The following is a 17642-nucleotide window of genomic DNA, read 5'->3' on the forward strand; positions in this document are numbered from 1 at the left end:
TGCTTTGTACCCATTTGCTGCTCTGTACTGGAGAAGTAGGGTATGCTGGGCTTCTGTCCTTCGGGGGGTGGTTTGCATAAAGACAATTTTCTTTAAGTTTGCCTCAGCTGATTTACATCAAGGTGTGCTCCTGAGAATCCTGAGGATCTCAAAGCTCTCAAAATATGAACCATTCAGGGTTCCTTCCTAAATACTGAACAAATATCTTGGTATGATGTACTTGACGAGTGATTTACTCACAGAACATCAGCTATTCCTTACAGACTTTTGTGATTTTTTTTCACATTTTACTGGCAGAACTTCAGTCTGTATCAGTGAAACTAAAACCACGCCATTGCTAAATTTTATTACAGGCAAGACCCTTTTTTTTCCCCTTTAGCTTTTCTTTCTTCATCCCCAGTTTGCTCAGCTGCTTCTGTTACAAATATTACTATAGTAGGCTAATGTTTATGGAATTGGATTTTGAGTTGTGACCTTCCTGTGCTAAACACTGTATTAAGGCCTTTACCTTTTTTTTTGTGTGTGTTCCTATTTGTTTCTCTTTGGGTAAACTTTTTTATACGGGCAAAATACACAGTAGCTTTCAGCTATAGCATTAAAAAAACCCAACAAGCCAAAACCCACAAAACCCCCCTCCAAACAAACAAAGGTTAACTTTAGATTGTATAAACAGCAGATTAAATAATTTCCCAACAGTTTTCCCTTCTTTCACGCCTACTCCATGGTATTTTAAAGCCTGTTGTTTTAAGAGGACGGACAATGCCAGTGCTTTGCCAACAGTAGCTTCCCCCTGTACCTGCCTTCCTCTTCTCCCGCTTTGGGTACTGTCTGCAGTGGACCTGAACAAGGAGGAAATAAAAAGGCATCAACAGTGGCATATTTTTCTAAGTCTTCCTGACCTTAATTCATTGTTTGTCTGGCAGCTTGTGCAGACCCGTGTTTAACGATTTTCTGTTGTTTCCTGAGGCTGGGAGACTTCCTATATGATCTTGTGAAAGCTGCTCACACCCTGACCTTACTTGGTAGGGCTTCTCTTGCTTCGACAAGATTATTTCTCAGAGACTCCTGTCTCCTACTAGGGCACAGCAGAGATTTTGAGACTGGGCATTGAAACTAGTTGTTACTAGATGTGGGATTTCACCTAGTTATCATCCATCGTGTTGCACATCATTCCTGTGTTGACTTTCATGGGGGCTTCACCCATTCGAATGTATTTATGTGTGCATGCTCACCATGAGAATTTTAGGACTAAAATAGAACTTTAATTGGAAAATTGAGCTTGCCTGATGTAGAAATGCAGATAGTTCTGAAGAATTGGAAGACTTGATATGTCTTAATGGGATCAAGTCTGTCAACACAAAGAGAGCATATGTGTAAGCTGCGCTGAGGTGGGTCGATATTTGCTGTGAATGTTTCAGATCCGCTTCATGTCTATAGCTGCACAAGCAAAGAACACCAGTGAAATAGGATAATACAATGTGGCAGTGCAGAAACCCTGATGGTAAAAGTTTTAGGAATAACACGGTGCAAGCACTCTTTGAGAGCAGAGGGGGGAATTGTCAGAAAATGAGTATGTTCTTCAAGGTTTGCCGGGTGGATCATGAGTCCTGTCCTGGGGGAGATAATTGCCCGTGAATTGCTCCCTGGTTGCAGCTTTTTATCAGAGTAAATAAGCTTCCTAATGGCTCATTCTTGAAAGCTTTCTCCTCTAAAAATAATAGTAAAATGTATAAAAGATCTCATCATTAACGTTACTGTCAGTGCTGGAGTTGTTTTTCAGCAGCCTTTAGTCCAGTGCTTTAGAATTTTACTAGTTCTATCTTTCCAGCAGTTTTTTGATATGGGGTATATTCTGTAAATTATCTGTAAATTAGTCTTGTGTATTTTTAAGCAAACATTTCAGCATTTGTTAATTTTGGTTCTAAAAATATCCGTTCGGTTACCACCATGGTACAACCGATCTCCATAACTAATCTTCTACAGCTTTTTGTAAATTCTGATAGAATCAGTGCTGCTGTCTCTTGATCCATGTTCTGAATGAAAGGAGGAAGAATGGATTAAACCTTCTGCTTTCATTTCAATCACAACCTCCAAAAACTTTTTCCTTTAATGTAAGTTAAGTTACCACTGAGTGGGTGACCTCTAATGTCTGACTAGTGCATGCACAAACCACATCCCCAGTCTTTACCAGAAAGCTTTTAAAGTTCCTCTCTTCTTGTTAGCACACAGAACTGGACTTGGAAGATTTGAAATCTAGCACTCCCACTTTTCTGAAAGCATGGTTGTATTCATAACCTTATTTCCACTGTTCAAGCATTTACAGAAATATGTTTTTCATTACTTTAGAACTGTCACATCCGTTTTATTATCCAGGCCAACGCAGAGCCCCACACTTCTCCGCAGCTCTTCCTGTACACTCACTTCATGGTACCAGTTAGACACACCCTTCTTCAATCAGTTTCCCACAGACTTAATTTTCACTTTTTCTTTCTGGAGTGGTTCCCATGTTTCTGTTTCTCTCTCTGTCAGGTCTCTAGTATCTATTTTTGTGCTTACCATTGTGTGAATCAGGAGTCATAAAGCCATTGCTGAATGACGTTAGTATCTTGGCATGAGGAGGAGCAGTCTCTTACCAAGCCCGTCAGCTGGAGCTTGATACCATTTGCGTAAGATAAGTCACACGTGAAAGTCCACTGAGAGGGAACACTGTCTCACCTCTCTCTAACTGTGGAGAATTTCAGACCCTTTTTCAGCTCTTCTTCCTGAAGAGCAATGCTTATGGCTTGCATTTGATCCCATGATTGTTGGCTGCGCAGCTGGTCAGAGACACCGTCAACCAACGACTGGGCTGTCGCGCTGCAGCTGAACGCAGGGACTGCTGCCAGCAGGGACAGCTTGGGCCAGATTATTTTACATGAAGCCAATGAACCTGTTGGTCAAGCTTTCCTCTTCTGAGTACAGGGTTTGAAAATGGAAGGTGAATCAGCATCACCTATATCCCAGTTCCTCAGCCACAGGGATTTTCTGTCTTTAAACTTACAAGAAAAGTCTGTTCTCAGGGATTGGCTTTGTTAATAACCACTTACTTCCTATCTTTGAACCCTCCAGACTCTGAGGCATTTTCCCAAATTCAGTTCATCCCAAATCTTCCATTTACAACCATAGCAGAGCACGACCCCAAACCTCCTGTTACCCATAATCACCAGGCAGCACACCATGCAGTGACAGGCCTTTGCTGATGGGGCAGTTGTGCAAGCCCTGCAGCAAACCACCAGGACTAGCACTTTGCAGGCTGGCCAGAGCGACGTTCACAAAACAGACAGCGTGCGGCTCTGGCCTCCTTCCCTCCCCAACAAGTAAAGGAGAAACACAAGATTGCTCACGAACCGCTCCCTTCCCATGTACACACAACATATATTTACGTCCTCTCTGTTACCCATGAAAGTTTCCAAGGAAGCAGAGGTTTGTTGCGCTAACGGACAGTCTGGTCTCCCCTCCCCTGCCCCAGAGCTCTGCACCCCTCCTCCTTCCCTGTCCCTTAGCACAGCACTAGCACAACCCTTCAATGACCTGTCTAACACCTCGTTCAGGGAGCGCAGAGAGATGCTGGCTTTAGCCATCCTGGAGAACACGAAGACAAGAAAAAAAAGCCAGAGTGGGCTTGATCCTCCCTCCTGAAGCAGGCAGCAACAACAGGGACGGGGGATCCGACTCCTGCCAGAGGTTGTTTGTACTGAGGCTTTTTATAGACCCTACATCCAAATATAGGTCATAGATGCACGGACACATGCTCGCGAACGTATCACATACGGAACTACGCCTCTGGACTGCTTCCTCTGACCCACTGATCCTGCCTTCCTGCACAGAATTAATTTAAAGGTGACAGGAACGGGGGGGGTGGGGGTGGGGGTTTACACTATTCTGCTTTTTTTTGCTGTTGTTTGGCTTCATTTTGCTGTCATGCCCACCCAGTTCATGTCCTGGGCCAAAGTCTCCTACTGTTAAAGGCTGTACAAGCAGATTACTTTTTTGCCCCTTTTTTTTTTCTTTCCTGTTTAAAAGGTATGATGGTAAAATCAGATTTGGATGAGAATGAGTTGTATTTGGTTGCAGAGAGCTGCTCTGAGGATGAAGGATAGCTAAACCAAGAGTGTTGACATCTCTTCCATAAAGGATGGACAGCCAGCACAACTGGCTAAGGATTTTCAGGAGTTGGGTATGCAATAAAAAGGAGCTGGAAATTTTTCCATCCAAAAGAAAAAAAGGAGATAGATAGCATGTGTCTGGTAACAGCAGAGCTGGTGAACCAAGACAGCGCAAACCCCGCATCAGTGAAGCAAGTCTTCAGCCAGTACCCCGCATTTGGTTTTGTGAAAGATTAAGGACAGACTGAGGAAAAAAAAGCTTTTCTTCTTTTATTTGCCATTCCATGATAAAACCAGCATGAATAGAATATGTCAAGAGCTGCAGGATTTCCACTTAGTTACATTCTCTCCACCTTCAACTTGCAAATGAAGAGATGCTTCTAGCAAGCCATAATGGCCAAGTTCTGCTCATTGTGTTTCTAAAGCCTTGGGAAGACAGTGGAAGCATCTGGCTAAGGAGGAGGGGTGCCTTTGGCCCTTGTATTCCCCCTGCGTAGGGGTACATAATACCCTGCTTCACACCATTTTGCACAGCACGTAAATTTGGCAATATTAGAGTGAGTATAAGCACAAGGGAGCAGTGAGAGACAAAGCATTAAGGCAAGTGTAATAGTTATTTTTCCATGGAATAAACAACTAAACGCATAAGACAGCTGACCCATTAGCCAGATGTTACCATTTTCCCCTGCCCTTTTGCTTACTGCAGCGTGAAAAAAATCCAGCTGACAATGACTGTTTAAGTAATTTGATTACTCATTAGTCGATCCTTCTCCAGTCTTATACGCAGCTGCTGACAAACTAATGACAAATCTATTTCCACTACGGTCAGTTTATGCTAACTGTGACACAGTTTAATGGGGGGAGTAAGTAAAGCACTGAGAAAGTTCAAAATGCAAGGAGCTCAGGCAATGACTGCTCAGTGTCCTCATTAGGCATTGTGGGTGTCCCCATTAGCGTGAATCTCTTCCTCCAACTTGAATTATGTCAGCTTAGTCATGAACTAATATTACCTAAATCTACTGAAACCTGTTTCGCTTGAATCCAAGAAGCAAACTGCCAACCCTGTAAGAAACAGTTGCAGTGAATCCCAACAGCTGCTGAAAAACACAAGGTGAGGCCAGTTACATCATGAGTACTTGCGTGAGTACACAGCAAATAAATCCCTTCCCATTCCGAAGGATGCAGCAAGTTTCACTGTTCAGTTCACTGTCAGTGGATGTAACCAGGCTCATCTCAAATGCTCTGAGAAGTGGTTTTCCCCCACAAATTTCTTTAAACACCTCAATGTCTAAGGGTCTGGCAATAGATATACAGACACAGAATTACTCTGATCAGCAACCAATACTCTCTTGGAGCCTTTGATCTCTGCACACGAGATCCAGTTCACCTTCTCTCCGTGCTCAATGGTTAGCTTTGGTGAAACTCCAGCATGTTCATTTGAAGCCTCTTTGTTGAGCTTTCCATCTCTTCTGGTGGAAGCCTTCCTTTTCTGGAGAGATTTTGCCGGACTTTTCTGCTGCTTTCCAACATCGCTGCTGACATCCCAGAGCAAGACTTTCCCATCATTTCCTCCAGTCAACAACCAGTATGCTTCTGGCATGAAGAGGACCTGTGATACTCCCAGACTGTGGCCTTGAAACTCCAGCTCACGCTCAAACTTGACACCACTGACTCTGAATATTCTGACTTTACCGTCTTGAGCTCCACAGCTGAAGATGTTGCCGCATGATGCAACAGACAGGGAATGTGCAAGTGGCGGGTTAAAGAACTGGCCAGCTGACTGTGGACTGTCTTTCTCTGTTTCACACTCCTGCAAGTTTGTGGTCCACAGGGGTCGAGCTTTCTGCAGGTTCCACAGCATAACCTTGAAGGAAAAAAAGTCTGAATCAATAATTTGTGCATTTTATGTGAAATCACATCTTTCACTAACAGTGGAAAAAAAAAAACCCAAAACAATTGCACTTCTTGCTCTAGCAGAGCAAAGGCCACGCATGAGTGCAGGATGTGTTGTGAGGAGTGGTTGAACTTCATCTGATAAATATGGCAAACCTTTACGGCATGCTTTCCAAACCCTTAGACTGCCCTACTCAGCTGAATCAATGACTCAGACCTTTAGACCATGAAATGGATGAAAAAGCTGTTCTAAATGCTTTTGCATTCATCTCAGCAGTACTAATCATGATATACTGCACATCAATTATTTAAAAGGAGGGACACGGAAACGCTAGCAGTAGAGATCATTATCATTCCGAATTTTAGTTCTGTCTCTGCTACACACTTGTCCTAAAAAAAATAACTTCTGTGAATGTGTTTGAAAAATGGAACAGCAAAAGGCAAACAGTAATTCAGGACCTCCATTTTAAACAGACAAAGATGTATTTTTTTTAATATCCAATAAGTAGATCTGGTTTCCCTATTGAGGTAGGGCGCACTTTTCCTGAGACGGGGGGAGGTTGTACTTTTAGAGTTGCTTTTAAAATGACACCCCACCTCTGAGCCCCTCATGAAGCAATAATTGTGCCTTCAAATGAATCTTGTCTCTCTCATACTCCCATACATTCATAGTACTACAGATTTATGTTGTACCAGTTAAAAATAATTCTCTGAGTACTTTTGTAGTATCAGAATCGATGATGAGCATTTTCAAGGCCAACAGGTATGAAAGCACAAGCCAGTCTAATGCAGTACTGGTGTGCTGTTTGCTTTTTTAATAAAAGCTTTAATTTGTTATTAATATTAATAATAATATTAATATATTCCTCCACTAGTAATCTCCAGTACAGAAGTCCTGGCCACCAAAGAGTTGTCACACTGGCTCTGTGTTTCTGGAATCCAAATCACACTAAACCATCCAAAATAAGTGTTTTCCTGTCACTCTTCTGTTCTAGCGACTGCTGTTGCTGCTACTGATGAAAACTTTCCACAACTACTGTGCAGAACAGAGTAAATCAGAGAGGCTGCATCTTAACGCTTAGGGCAAATACTCCAATATTCACAACAGGCAGCACTGCATCAGCTTTGTATTCATTGAGTGCTAACAAGTTTTCTGCAAAGTAAGTATTTTCTGTCCTGGTGGCATTTTCCCTGCTTCCATGGCACTCCTGAAAAAACACCAGCGACATAAAATTGAGTTCTCATCAGATGTGGCTTCACAGAGGGTTTGGCATGCCAGCCCAGAACATGTTTTGATGTTCCTAGAGCTTGTAACTTGTCCAAAGACATGCTGCAGCACAGCATTCCAGAGTACTGCAGCTCAGTGTCTCCTTGTGAAATGATGTATCCTAAAGCCAGCCTGCATCTGCAAAAACGCTCTTTTCGTTGTACAAAAACACACTAATGAATTACTACTGTTTTGGGATACTGACTTTCACCTAAAAAACTCCTTGCCAAGCTACAGTAAAACATACTAAAAGTAAAAAGTCACCAAAAAATAACTAGGTCACTCGCACAGAACTGGTATATAAACGGTTACAATTCTGATTAAAAAATTTGCATTTCAGGGACCTGAAGTTAAGCCAGCCATTTAAGGTGCTGCGCGTTTACTCCTCTCAGACTGACACTTTGGTACGTCTGCAAAGAAGTTTCTTACAGTACTTCATTTAAAATCCTACATCCATCTTTTAGCCAACCTAAGAAAAAAACCCAAAGAATTCAGAAAATTTGACAAAGTTTAAACTTGGCAGACTTCTATCAATCAGCCCCTATTTGGATATATATACTTACTGAATTTATATGATCCATGGTTTTAATATAGCAAAACACCACTTATACTAAATACTAAAATGTATTTGTTCTAACGGGTGTTAGATGTACTTTGGTTTTAAGAACACAGAGTGAAACTGCTCCACGCTGTCAAAGCAAACTTCAACCTAATACCGCTAGAACCACGGAAACCTTTGTAGAAGTGATAGTTTTAATCTCGGGCTAAACCAGGAATGTGGTCAGATCTCAACCACTGGAAAGAAATTACTGAAAAACATCTGTTCTAGGCGGCCAATTTTGGCAATGTCACTCAAGACTCCATTAACTCCTAGCACGGTTTCTCCTAGACCGCTTCCACAAGAGGCGTGCAAAGGGCAAAGTTTCCTCTTGACAAGGACACAGAAGTGTAAAAGGCAAAGAACTTTTAACACATTTAACATTTTCAAGAGGTTAAGCAGAACAAAGGATAAATTTATGAAAATTACTTGTCCTGACAGCAGTACATACCACCTGGATAGATATTTATCTATCTGGTGTAAAGTATTCTTGCTAGCATACTGTCTGCTTCAAGCATCTTGCATCTTCCTATCAAATGCATTTCGTCTGCAGCCATAACTAGGGACAACTTCTGGTTTTGGGTCCCACAGAGAGCTAATGTGGCCAGAGCATGCTTTGCACCATCTTCTCATTTCTATACCTATACCCACTTCTATAATGTAACTATTAACAAAGATAAAAATAGGGAGAGGAACTGCTGAGTAGAAAATGGCACAAACAGCCTCAACACTGTTAGCTTTTCTGCCAAAACTGTTTTAGAAAAGTTAGGGAGCTTTCCGGTGACTGCAGGCTGTATGCCCTCAGTCTCAGTGAAAGTCTGTTGGGGCCTTGCTACACAGGTGGGTCGTTACTGTTTCACTTCTCTAATAACCATCTACTTGTTATGCAAATCACCTGCATGTCCAGTCCACAGGAAACAAGGCTTTGAGGCCTCTGAGGTCGAAAGGCAACAGAGGAGCAGATGTTTGAGTGTCTCAAGGACCGGCTGATTTTCTTGTTTTCCAGGTCTATAACCTTTATTGCCCCCGAGTCATCTGCCGCAGCCAAGAAACTGTCAGTCTCGTTCACCGAGAGGCAGTTGATCTCCTCCTCGTTCACGTGGAAGCATTCAACAGGCTCCTTGAGGGATCGAACATCCAGCACACTGATAGTTTCTCCATGGGAGGTGTACAGCCTGCTGGGATGGCAGGGAGAGAACACCACGGAGGTCACGTCGTCTGCCTTTGGGAGCTGGAGCTGTCCTGCTGGAGCACCTCCCCCATCCCAGAGTGTGAGCTCCCCTCTCTCCGCACCTGAAGCCACCAGCCCTTCCGAGTTTACATTCAAGCACAATATAGAGGACAAATGTCCACCAGTCCATTTGACTGCCATATTTCTGGGACACCTCTGAAACAAAAAAAAGCAAAACCCTGAACTGAGCCAGTGCTGGTTGCATTACAGGGGAAAGCTTATCTAAGCGATGAGATAATTGTGTTGACTGTAACACGCACTACATGAAAACTTGAGCACCCAGTTAGAACAGGCACCTTGACAAATCAGTACCCAAATGAAGCTTTGGCTCAAACAGCATCAATGCTGGCTACGACTGTGTGGAATGGCAGCAGTGCTGGCACATGTACCTGTGCAGGACACAGAGTAGATCTGCTGCTCTGCTGTGGCTGCCTAGGTGAGAGCTGCTTCCTCTGCTACTTCCTTGCAGTGCATAAGGACGTAGCATGCCTGACAAAACAGGGGCATGGTTCTTAATGGGATGTACAGGAAAGGAGCAAGGGGAAACTGGCAGACTGGTACTTTTCTCATGACTGGTAAACACTAAAGCATGTTTGTATAAAATGCTACACAATAGCATCTTTTAAAAAAGCATTACTATTTTAAGGCAGGTAGTTACAAGGTTCACAACAGGTTTAATTGGGCCTCAAAGCAGCTCCAAGCATGCCCATCCAGGTCCCTGTGCCCCTAGCCCTTTGCTCCGCACAACTGCCCACAGCAGCCTGTGCAACAGGTCCATTTAGGGGAACAAATCAGCAGAAAATGAAAGGGAGGAGGGAGTGAGCAACACAAAAGCAAACCAAGTTTTGGAGAGTCTTAGCAGGCTGTGGAGGAAAAGGAGAGCTAATACCAGGGCAGCGGCACAGACAGCAACACGGGGTTTGTAGGACGGAGCTACAGCTGTCCCAGCACCTGCTTTGGCGACCACGGTGCTGCCTGAACACCTGTGGTTTTCCGCCATTATTTGGCAATAAAGGGTTTCTTTTTCTTTGGTGTTTTTTTCCACCATGTTACGTTTTGCACGTGATTTTTTGCTGAGTCTGGTCTAAAGAGGAGCTAGGATTCATTCAATCCACCAGGAAAAATTTCAGCCTCGTCGAATAAATAAAATTACAGGAAGCGCCGGATACCTTACCTACAATTCGGGTCGCAAACTGGCGGCCATCCGCTCGCTCGCCCGCCCGCCCGCCCTTCACAATCTGAGGTAACTTTTTCCCCCTCGTGCCCCGCAGCCCCTCACACCGGTAGGCCCGACTCTTGGTTTTTAGGGAGAGGTTTCGCACCCCAGCGCCGGGGAAGCCAGCTCTTCGGGGAACCTGAGACAGCTTTGACGGGTGTCCCGGAACGTGCCCTGCCGGTACCGATACCGGCACCGAGGGGGAAGGGAGTGGGGGGTAGGTGAGGTCAGTCCCCTCAGCGCCGCGCGCGCCGCCTCACCTCAGCTCCGCCGGCCGCTCCCGCGCATGCGCGGCGGGCGGGGCGCGTTGCCCGCGGCTGTGGTGATGGCGGCGCCGGGCGCGCCGTGAGGGGCCTTGGGCGGGCGCGAGGGAGGGAGGGAAGGAAGGAGCGAAGGTGCGTCCTCAGCCCGGGGCCCGCCGCCACCGCTGTGGCCGGTGAGGGGAAGGGGCAGCGCTGCCCCCGCGTCCAGGTCCCCTCTCGAGGTAGGGGGAGGGAGGCGATGGCGGCGGGCCCCGGAGGCAGCAGCGGCAGCGGCGGGGTGGCGGCGGCGGCGGCGGCGGGAGGGCCGGGCTGGCGGTTGCCGGGGCGGGTGCTGGAGCTGGTCTTCTCCTACCTGGAGCTGCGGGAGCTGAAGAGTTGCGCCTTGGTCTGTAAGCTGTGGCACCGCGTCCTGCACGGTGATGAGAACAGCGAGGTGTGGCGCAGCTTGGCGGCCCGCTGCCTGGCGGAGGAGGCCCTGCGCACCGACATCCTCTGCAACGTGCCCACATACAAGGGCAAGGTGAGCCCGGGACCCCCCGCAGCCACTCGGGGACAGCCCTCAGCCCCTCGGGGACATCCCTCCCCAGCCTCTCAGCAACGCCCCAGGTGCTCGGGGACACCCCCCTAGCTGCTCGGCCCACCCACCATTGGAAGCCAAGGGGGGTCCCTGAAAAACATGACAGGATTTTACCACACACGCGCCCTCCTTCTTCTCCTGTAGGTCCGTGCCTTCCACCATGCCTTCAGCACCAACGACTGCTCACGGAACGTCTACATCAAGAAGAACGGCTTCACGCTGCACCGTAACCCCATTGCCCAGAGCACAGACGGGGCACGGACCAAGATCGGTTTCAGCGAGGGCCGCCACGCCTGGGAGGTGTGGTGGGAGGGCCCGCTGGGCACCGTGGCCGTCATCGGCATTGCCACAAAGCGGGCAGCCATGCAGTGTCAGGGTTACGTGGCCCTGCTGGGGAGCGATGACCAGAGTTGGGGCTGGAACCTGGTGGACAATAACTTACTGCATAACGGGGAGGTGAATGGCAGTTTCCCACAGTGCAATAATGCGCCCAAATACCAGGTGAGTGGGGCTTGGCACAGGCTGGAAGCTCCACCATGTTTGACAGCAGCTAGCTGTCGTGAACCTCCTCCCTCGCATGTCCTAGCTGTCTGCTGAATTGGTCCTAAATGCCCACCTAAGGGTCTCTTTGCCATCCCTGCAGAAGGCAAATAATTCTACCTTGTGAGCCTTTCCCCCCGTCTTTTGCCGCTTCCTTAGACTATGCCTGTGTGTGGTGTTTAATGCATCTGACCGTCAGTTGCTTCCCCACTTTTATTTCAGATATCGAGTGCTAAGCATGTTCCATGGGCATCTTGTTTAGATGCCGTGTTGCTTTTTGAAATAGAAGCCAAAAAGACTATTGTAGCCTTCTGAAGTATCGACTTGCCCCACAGCAAGGTGAAGGTCTGTGGTGCTTCACCCTTTTGTAGTATGGCAGCGTGAGCCGAGATTAGTGCTTAGGTAAGAGTTTTCCTGCAAAAACCTGCAGCAGTGCTGAGTGCTGCTTGTTTGCTTGCTGGCAGTGTTCCCATAGGTGACATCCCTTGGCTGGGATGCTGGGATGCGATGTTCAAATAATTTCAGGTTATTAAAGAGCAAGTGGCATTCCACTTTTTTGTCCCTATAGAAGTGTGTATTTTTGTTCTTCTGGCTGCTCACGCAGCTGCATTTTGACAGCTGGATTTCCTTGCATTACAACTTAAGCTGTATGCATTGTAATTTCCATCTCATAATGCTGTGGCTTTGTACGCGTATTGGCTTATGTTTCCGTTGTGGTTGGATATCTGTGTAGTAACTTGTATCTGATATTCCTAAATTGCACGTAAAAGTTCACTGCCAAGCGCTTAACTCTGTCTGAAGGTTATACCTGCTGTTTTTGCGAATAACACCTAAAATTAGCATAATTAAAGAGACTTAGATCTCTTCCCATTTGCATGATCCCTAGCATGCAAACTGGGTCTGCACATTCCAGGCTTGACCCTTTGTGGTCGCTTTCTGCTGTCCTTGCATAGGCCTTTCTGCAGCAACAGGGTGAGGAAAGGTTTTGAAGCTGGAAGTCCCCATCTCATGTGGGGGGCTCAATGGTGAACGCGATCACTGCTTTCTCTGTAAAAACTGTTGAGAGCTCAAATAGGTACTTTGGAGTATTTTGTGATTAGTACAGTGATCTGCTCCTAGAAAATCTACTTCAAGGAAACACATTTGTAGCGTTGGTTAGAAGAAAAACGTGTTGGCTGGAAGAAATCCCCAACATTGGGGCTGGCTGGTGAAGAATCAGAAGTTTGTGCGGCTCCTGCTGTGGTTGCTGCTGGTGTCTGGGACTTCTATTTATGTCTGAAATAATGTGTACTAGATACATGCACAGAGCACCGTGCATGCCTAGGTCCAAATATTTTGCTCTGTTCAGTGTTGGCTTTACTTTTGTGTGTGTACACACACATATATATATATATTAGGTTTTTCATGCTTATTTTGCCTGAGCTTTGCACTGGAATTTCCCCCTGCCTTGGTGAGGGAATACCTCTGTCAGTGACATCACTGGCATAGTAGTGTATTCTGGTATATTTTGTATGTGGCACTTACCTTTCTAAAACAAGTTCAATGTCTTTATAATTGCTCTTCACAGAGCAGTTATTGCTCAGTGATAGCAACAGCTAAATACAGAGTTCAGGTAGCTTTGAGGCCATTACAAAGTTTCCAAAACTCTGCAGTATTCTGAAGCACATGGCATTTGGTGTGCTCTTGCAAGGTTCATTTGAAAAGGGTTATGTTTATTATCGTTTAGGTGGTGAGATGCAGGCTGCCCGTTGGAAGTGGGCAGCAGAGGTACTTGGGATCCTAGTGCGTTTGAGAGAAATTGCGGAATTCCTGTCATAAAAGTAACGCAATCATAAGGAACAGGAAAGCCTTGCTTTAAAATTGCCTACTGTGTTATACATGGGCTATGCTTTATTTTTGTGTCTCCATTTGAACATGCTGACTCTTTCTATTTGTGTGGGTTTTTCTTTTTTGTTTGTTTGTTTTATTCCCCCTCCTGTCTCTATTTCCAGATAGGTGAAAGGATTCGCGTTATCCTGGACATGGAAGACAAAACATTAGCGTTTGAGAGGGGCTATGAGTTCTTGGGAGTTGCCTTCAGAGGACTGCCAAAAGTTTGCCTGTATCCAGCAGTGTCTGCTGTGTATGGTAACACAGAAGTGACTTTGGTCTACCTGGGAAAACCACTGGATGGATGACGTGGATTGTTTTGTTGAGACATTGAGATGTGGATGATTGGGAGGAGAAATCTGCATGTTGGTTAGAAGGAAACGTGTATTAGAGGAAAAACAAAAAAGTGTGTGTGTGTGTCCAAGAACCATCGAGGGAATCATGTGGAATTTTGAAATGGAGGACCAGCCATACTTCAGGAATTGTCTTACATTTCCTCTTTCTACCAGTCCAGAAAAATCCTCAGGGTTGCAGTTCGTTGAGTGGGAAGCTGACACATGCATGTTGCAACAGATTTCATTGCTAAGATGGCAGTGTGTGACCTCAAATATTTAAGAAAGGATTTGATACAAAACTCTTTGAGGAAATTAACCTGAGATTTGTAAGTAGCGTGTTCTGTGAAGGACTCCCATTTTAAAACTGCTTGTTCCTTCCCTTCCCTCCTTTGGGCCAACATGGGTACCAGAGGAGAGCAAGTCTGGTTGGGTTTTAGTTACAGTTTTTAACATACTGAGAAGCATGGTCTGTCTGGACTGTCCTTCTCTAGTATTAATGATACAAAATGTGTGCAGCTATTTTTAAGTGTATTTTAAGGGTTGTGTACATAGAGCACATTGAAAAGAACAGCTAAGAGAATGGGTTTGCTTTATTCTAACTGGGACATAATTTCTCAAAGGGGGAAAAAAAGCCCACTATGTGGCATCAGAAAATATACCTCGGACAGGTATATAACATTCATGTAAGTGTACTTCTTCTGTTGTATCGTAAATCATTTTGGGATGCTCTTGTGGAGTATGGTGCTACATTGGGTCATTTTCTGTGAAAGTTTCGATAGCTTAAGCAACAGTTTTGTTCACTGTAGGAAATGCAAAACGTTTTCACCATGAGTTTCCTTTAGCCGAAATTTGCAGTCTGTTTTAGGAAAGGAAGGCATAACAGCAGTGAGCTTGTCTTTGTTTTGACATCAAAAATACAAACTTTTAAAGCATTCTTACACTTTCTACTCACTGTTGCAAAATGTTTCGAAATAATGAGGAAGGAGCATTCAGTTTCTGAATCCAGAGCTTGTTTTCAGCTTAAATGGCTTTATAAGGCTTTATGACTTGGCTGAACCTTTCTTTAATTGAATAAAATCCCGCAGTGCCCAAGTATTTGCCTGCCCGTTTTCAGTCAGGGTGAGCAAAACTCTCACCAGCCCTTTGATGGGAACTCTGGATCAGGTTCAGCGTTCAGGCTTTTTGCTTGCACTGGTTTTCTAAAACCCCTGTACAAACACCCCCACCCCCTACCCCCCCCACCCCCCCTCACCCCCCCACCCCCCACAGTGTGTCAGCGTGCTGGCATACGCAGGGTGGGGCAGCTGTGAAGCTGAGGGGTGTTGTAAGGAGACACTTCATGGTGAAATTGCTTTCCTCTGAGGTTGAAAAGTCTGTAGGGAGCTCCAGAAGGGCATTAAAATCTGTAAGCCCTGACTCTCATTTTTTGTTGATTGGTGTTTCCCAGAGCTGTCTGAACTATTTCAGAGTGAGGCATGCTTTTCAGAGAGGGAGAAGGAAATGTTTATACAACCTCTTTTTGCTTTATTTATGCCAGAGAATGTGAATTGCTTAATATCAGACACTGGCAATTCTCTGAGCACACAAGAGAGGGGAATTCTTCTCTGGCTGTTGCTCGTTCCTGTCCCCCCACTCCATTAACTTGAGTAATGTGGGGGGAGTGGTGCAAGCAGGTGAGTGAGGCTCCTAGTCTGCTGCTGAAGAGCTATCCCTGGAGTGCTTTTTACCTAGTAGATAACCAAGTTCTGCACTGGAACATAGTATGTACATCATTACCATATAAAAGGTTTTTAAAGTATTTATTTGCTTTGTGTGTTGTTTATTGCTTAAAGGCAATATTGAGGTATGTTCCTCTTGGCTGAGTTAAAGAAACAATCTACACAGTGAGAAATTAAGATGTTTTAAGTGATGCTGAGAAAAAATGAATAAATGAAGTGGGACAGGCATAGGAGTATCTTTTGGAAAAATCCATTACAAGCATTGATTGTACTAGACTGTAAAGTATGTATCTGCATAGCAGAACTGTGGGACAAAAAAGGAAACAAAAGTCTGTCCAGTTTCAGAAAATAAAATTGTCCCTGAGGTGAATGTATTCTCAGTGCAGTCCTGAAAGGTTCGGCCTCTGTGCTTGTTCATGAATCCAATTAGATGCAAGTAAACCCTGAGAATTCTGAGGAGTTTTATGCACCAATTAAGATTGATTTCCATTATTCTGACTGCATCTTACCCCATAAATAATTTCCTTCTAAATTAGAAATGCTGAAAGTTGAACATTCCTTAAGGGTGGGTTTGGGGGGACTCATTTATGTAAGATTATAACTTATTCCTGGAGACCAACGCTGGCTGTACAAAATATTAAAATAAACTCTGCTATAATTCAGAAGGATATATTGGTGTGGATTGTTGTAATGGCATCCGTGGTGTGGTGATAGGAAAGATGGAGTATCAGTTTGGTGCGTGAAGAAGATGGAGGTGTTGGGGCTGTGTGATTTGCCGTGTGACTGCTTGAAAAGAAAGAATCTGATGAGTGGTTAACAAGGACTTGAAAACTCAGTGGTCTGATAGCCGTGCTCGGGAAATTGCATCCTCTGGCATGGGGATGCTCACGTGTGACAATGTGGGAAAAGGCTTTCCTGACCGCTGGAGGTCTCTTGATTCAAACTGAGGTGTCGTGCTCTCTGCTGCAGCTGTCCTGCCCTGCTGCTGTACCGAGATGCCTCCTTCCCAGGTCAGCTTCTTGGTGTCTCTCTGTTTCTTTAGCTTTCTGTATGGGAGCTCAATATTTCATGGTGCTTTTGGGAAGAAGTAGGAGGCTCTGTTATGGTTGTGAGCTCCCAGGTATTTTCCAAACTCTCTGCATCAAGGATTTGCTTTTAATCAGTGAATTTTTGGCTAACACCTCTGTGAGCCGCTTCAGAAGCGGAGGGGTTTGATGCTGGCTCACCAAAAATGTAGAATCACTTTTTCTAGCCTGAGGTACTTCAAAGTGGGCTAAACAGCTGTTTTCTCTATCCCGACCAGTGATTTAACTGCTTTGGTCAGGAGGAACATTCACTGTGCATAGCTCCCATAACAGAAAACAGTCAGATTCACAAGCCTTGGCTTCAGAATCCTGCAGGACATCCAGAATTTTTTGTTAAGTGAGCATTTTTGTCCGTTAAAACCACACAAAATTCTCAGTTTTGTAAGTGTGCTGTGAAACCTGTTGGGAGCTTAGCAGTTGGTCATCTGATCTGGTCACACTTCTGTGTCTGAGGAAGTGAAGAGCTCGATATGGCCTTTTGTTTTGGGGCAGAGTCTGTAGCTTTGGTGGTGGCTTGTTGTGTTGGCCTGAAGTCCGTTGTGTGACTTCTTTTTCCGTAAGAGGACAGAGGTTGCTGGATGGCATTGCAAACTCTAGTAGGGATATTTTCTTGAAAATGCTTTTTTCCCCCCACTTAAAAGTGCAGGGGCGAGTGTGCATTTTTGGGAGTCCTGTGTGCGCCTTCTACTAGCAAACACCATTTGGTTTTGCTACTTCTGGCCGTGTTTCAGGTGACAAAACTATCCAGGAGCAGATGGCCTTGATCCTGTAGGCTGAACTTCTGCTGCCTCGCGTGTGGCTGGATTCTTCTCTGCCTACCTCTGAATCTGGTAGTAAGCTGGAACATATTAGCTTTTCTCTCCACTTACTGATGATCTACATTTTTAAATTTCCTTAATACACGG

At 45.1% G+C, this 17642-nt stretch overlaps 2 protein-coding genes across 5 annotated transcripts; one reads left to right on the forward strand and one right to left on the reverse strand.

Annotated features, from left to right (window-relative positions):
• Positions 1-4390: 4390 nt before the first annotated feature.
• WDR53 (WD repeat domain 53) lies at positions 4391-10664 on the reverse strand. Of its 4 annotated transcripts, none has more exons than XM_064457088.1 (3): positions 10611-10664; positions 8799-9290; positions 4391-6009 (listed from the first exon to the last, which is right to left on the reverse strand). In XM_064457088.1, exons 2-3 carry the CDS (start codon positions 9273-9275, stop codon positions 5434-5436), a joined length of 1053 nt encoding a protein of 350 aa, XP_064313158.1. In that variant the 5' UTR covers positions 9276-9290; positions 10611-10664; the 3' UTR covers positions 4391-5433. The 4 variants fall into 4 exon arrangements, with proteins under 4 accessions (XP_064313158.1, XP_064313159.1, XP_064313157.1 ...); XM_064457089.1 differs by lacking the exon at positions 10611-10664 and adding an exon at positions 10313-10603; XM_064457087.1 differs by lacking the exon at positions 10611-10664 and adding an exon at positions 10309-10603.
• A 31-nt stretch (positions 10665-10695) lies between these two features.
• Positions 10696-16320, forward strand: FBXO45 (F-box protein 45). Its single transcript, XM_064457091.1, has 3 exons — positions 10696-11133; positions 11335-11691; positions 13722-16320. The coding sequence occupies exons 1-3, from the start codon at positions 10852-10854 to the stop codon at positions 13905-13907; spliced, it is 825 nt and encodes a 274-aa protein (XP_064313161.1). The 5' UTR covers positions 10696-10851; the 3' UTR covers positions 13908-16320.
• The last annotated feature ends 1322 nt before the right edge of the window (positions 16321-17642 follow it).

This window comes from Phalacrocorax carbo, chromosome 7, assembly GCF_963921805.1.
Source record: "Phalacrocorax carbo chromosome 7, bPhaCar2.1, whole genome shotgun sequence".
Classification (NCBI taxonomy): domain Eukaryota; kingdom Metazoa; phylum Chordata; class Aves; order Suliformes; family Phalacrocoracidae; genus Phalacrocorax; species Phalacrocorax carbo.

Coding starts and splice junctions, on each gene's coding strand:
- WDR53 (XM_064457088.1), bottom strand. CDS start 9,275: ATGGCAGTCAAATGGACTGGTGGACATTTGTCCTCTATATTGTGCTTG. Junction 6,010..8,798: donor CCTGTGGACTGGACATGCAG/GTGATTTGCATA, acceptor TTTTCCTTCAAG/GTTATGCTGTGGAACCTGCA.
- FBXO45 (XM_064457091.1), top strand. CDS start 10,852: ATGGCGGCGGGCCCCGGAGGCAGCAGCGGCAGCGGCGGGGTGGCGGCG. Junction 11,134..11,334: donor TGCCCACATACAAGGGCAAG/GTGAGCCCGGGA, acceptor CTTCTCCTGTAG/GTCCGTGCCTTCCACCATGC. Junction 11,692..13,721: donor ATAATGCGCCCAAATACCAG/GTGAGTGGGGCT, acceptor CTCTATTTCCAG/ATAGGTGAAAGGATTCGCGT.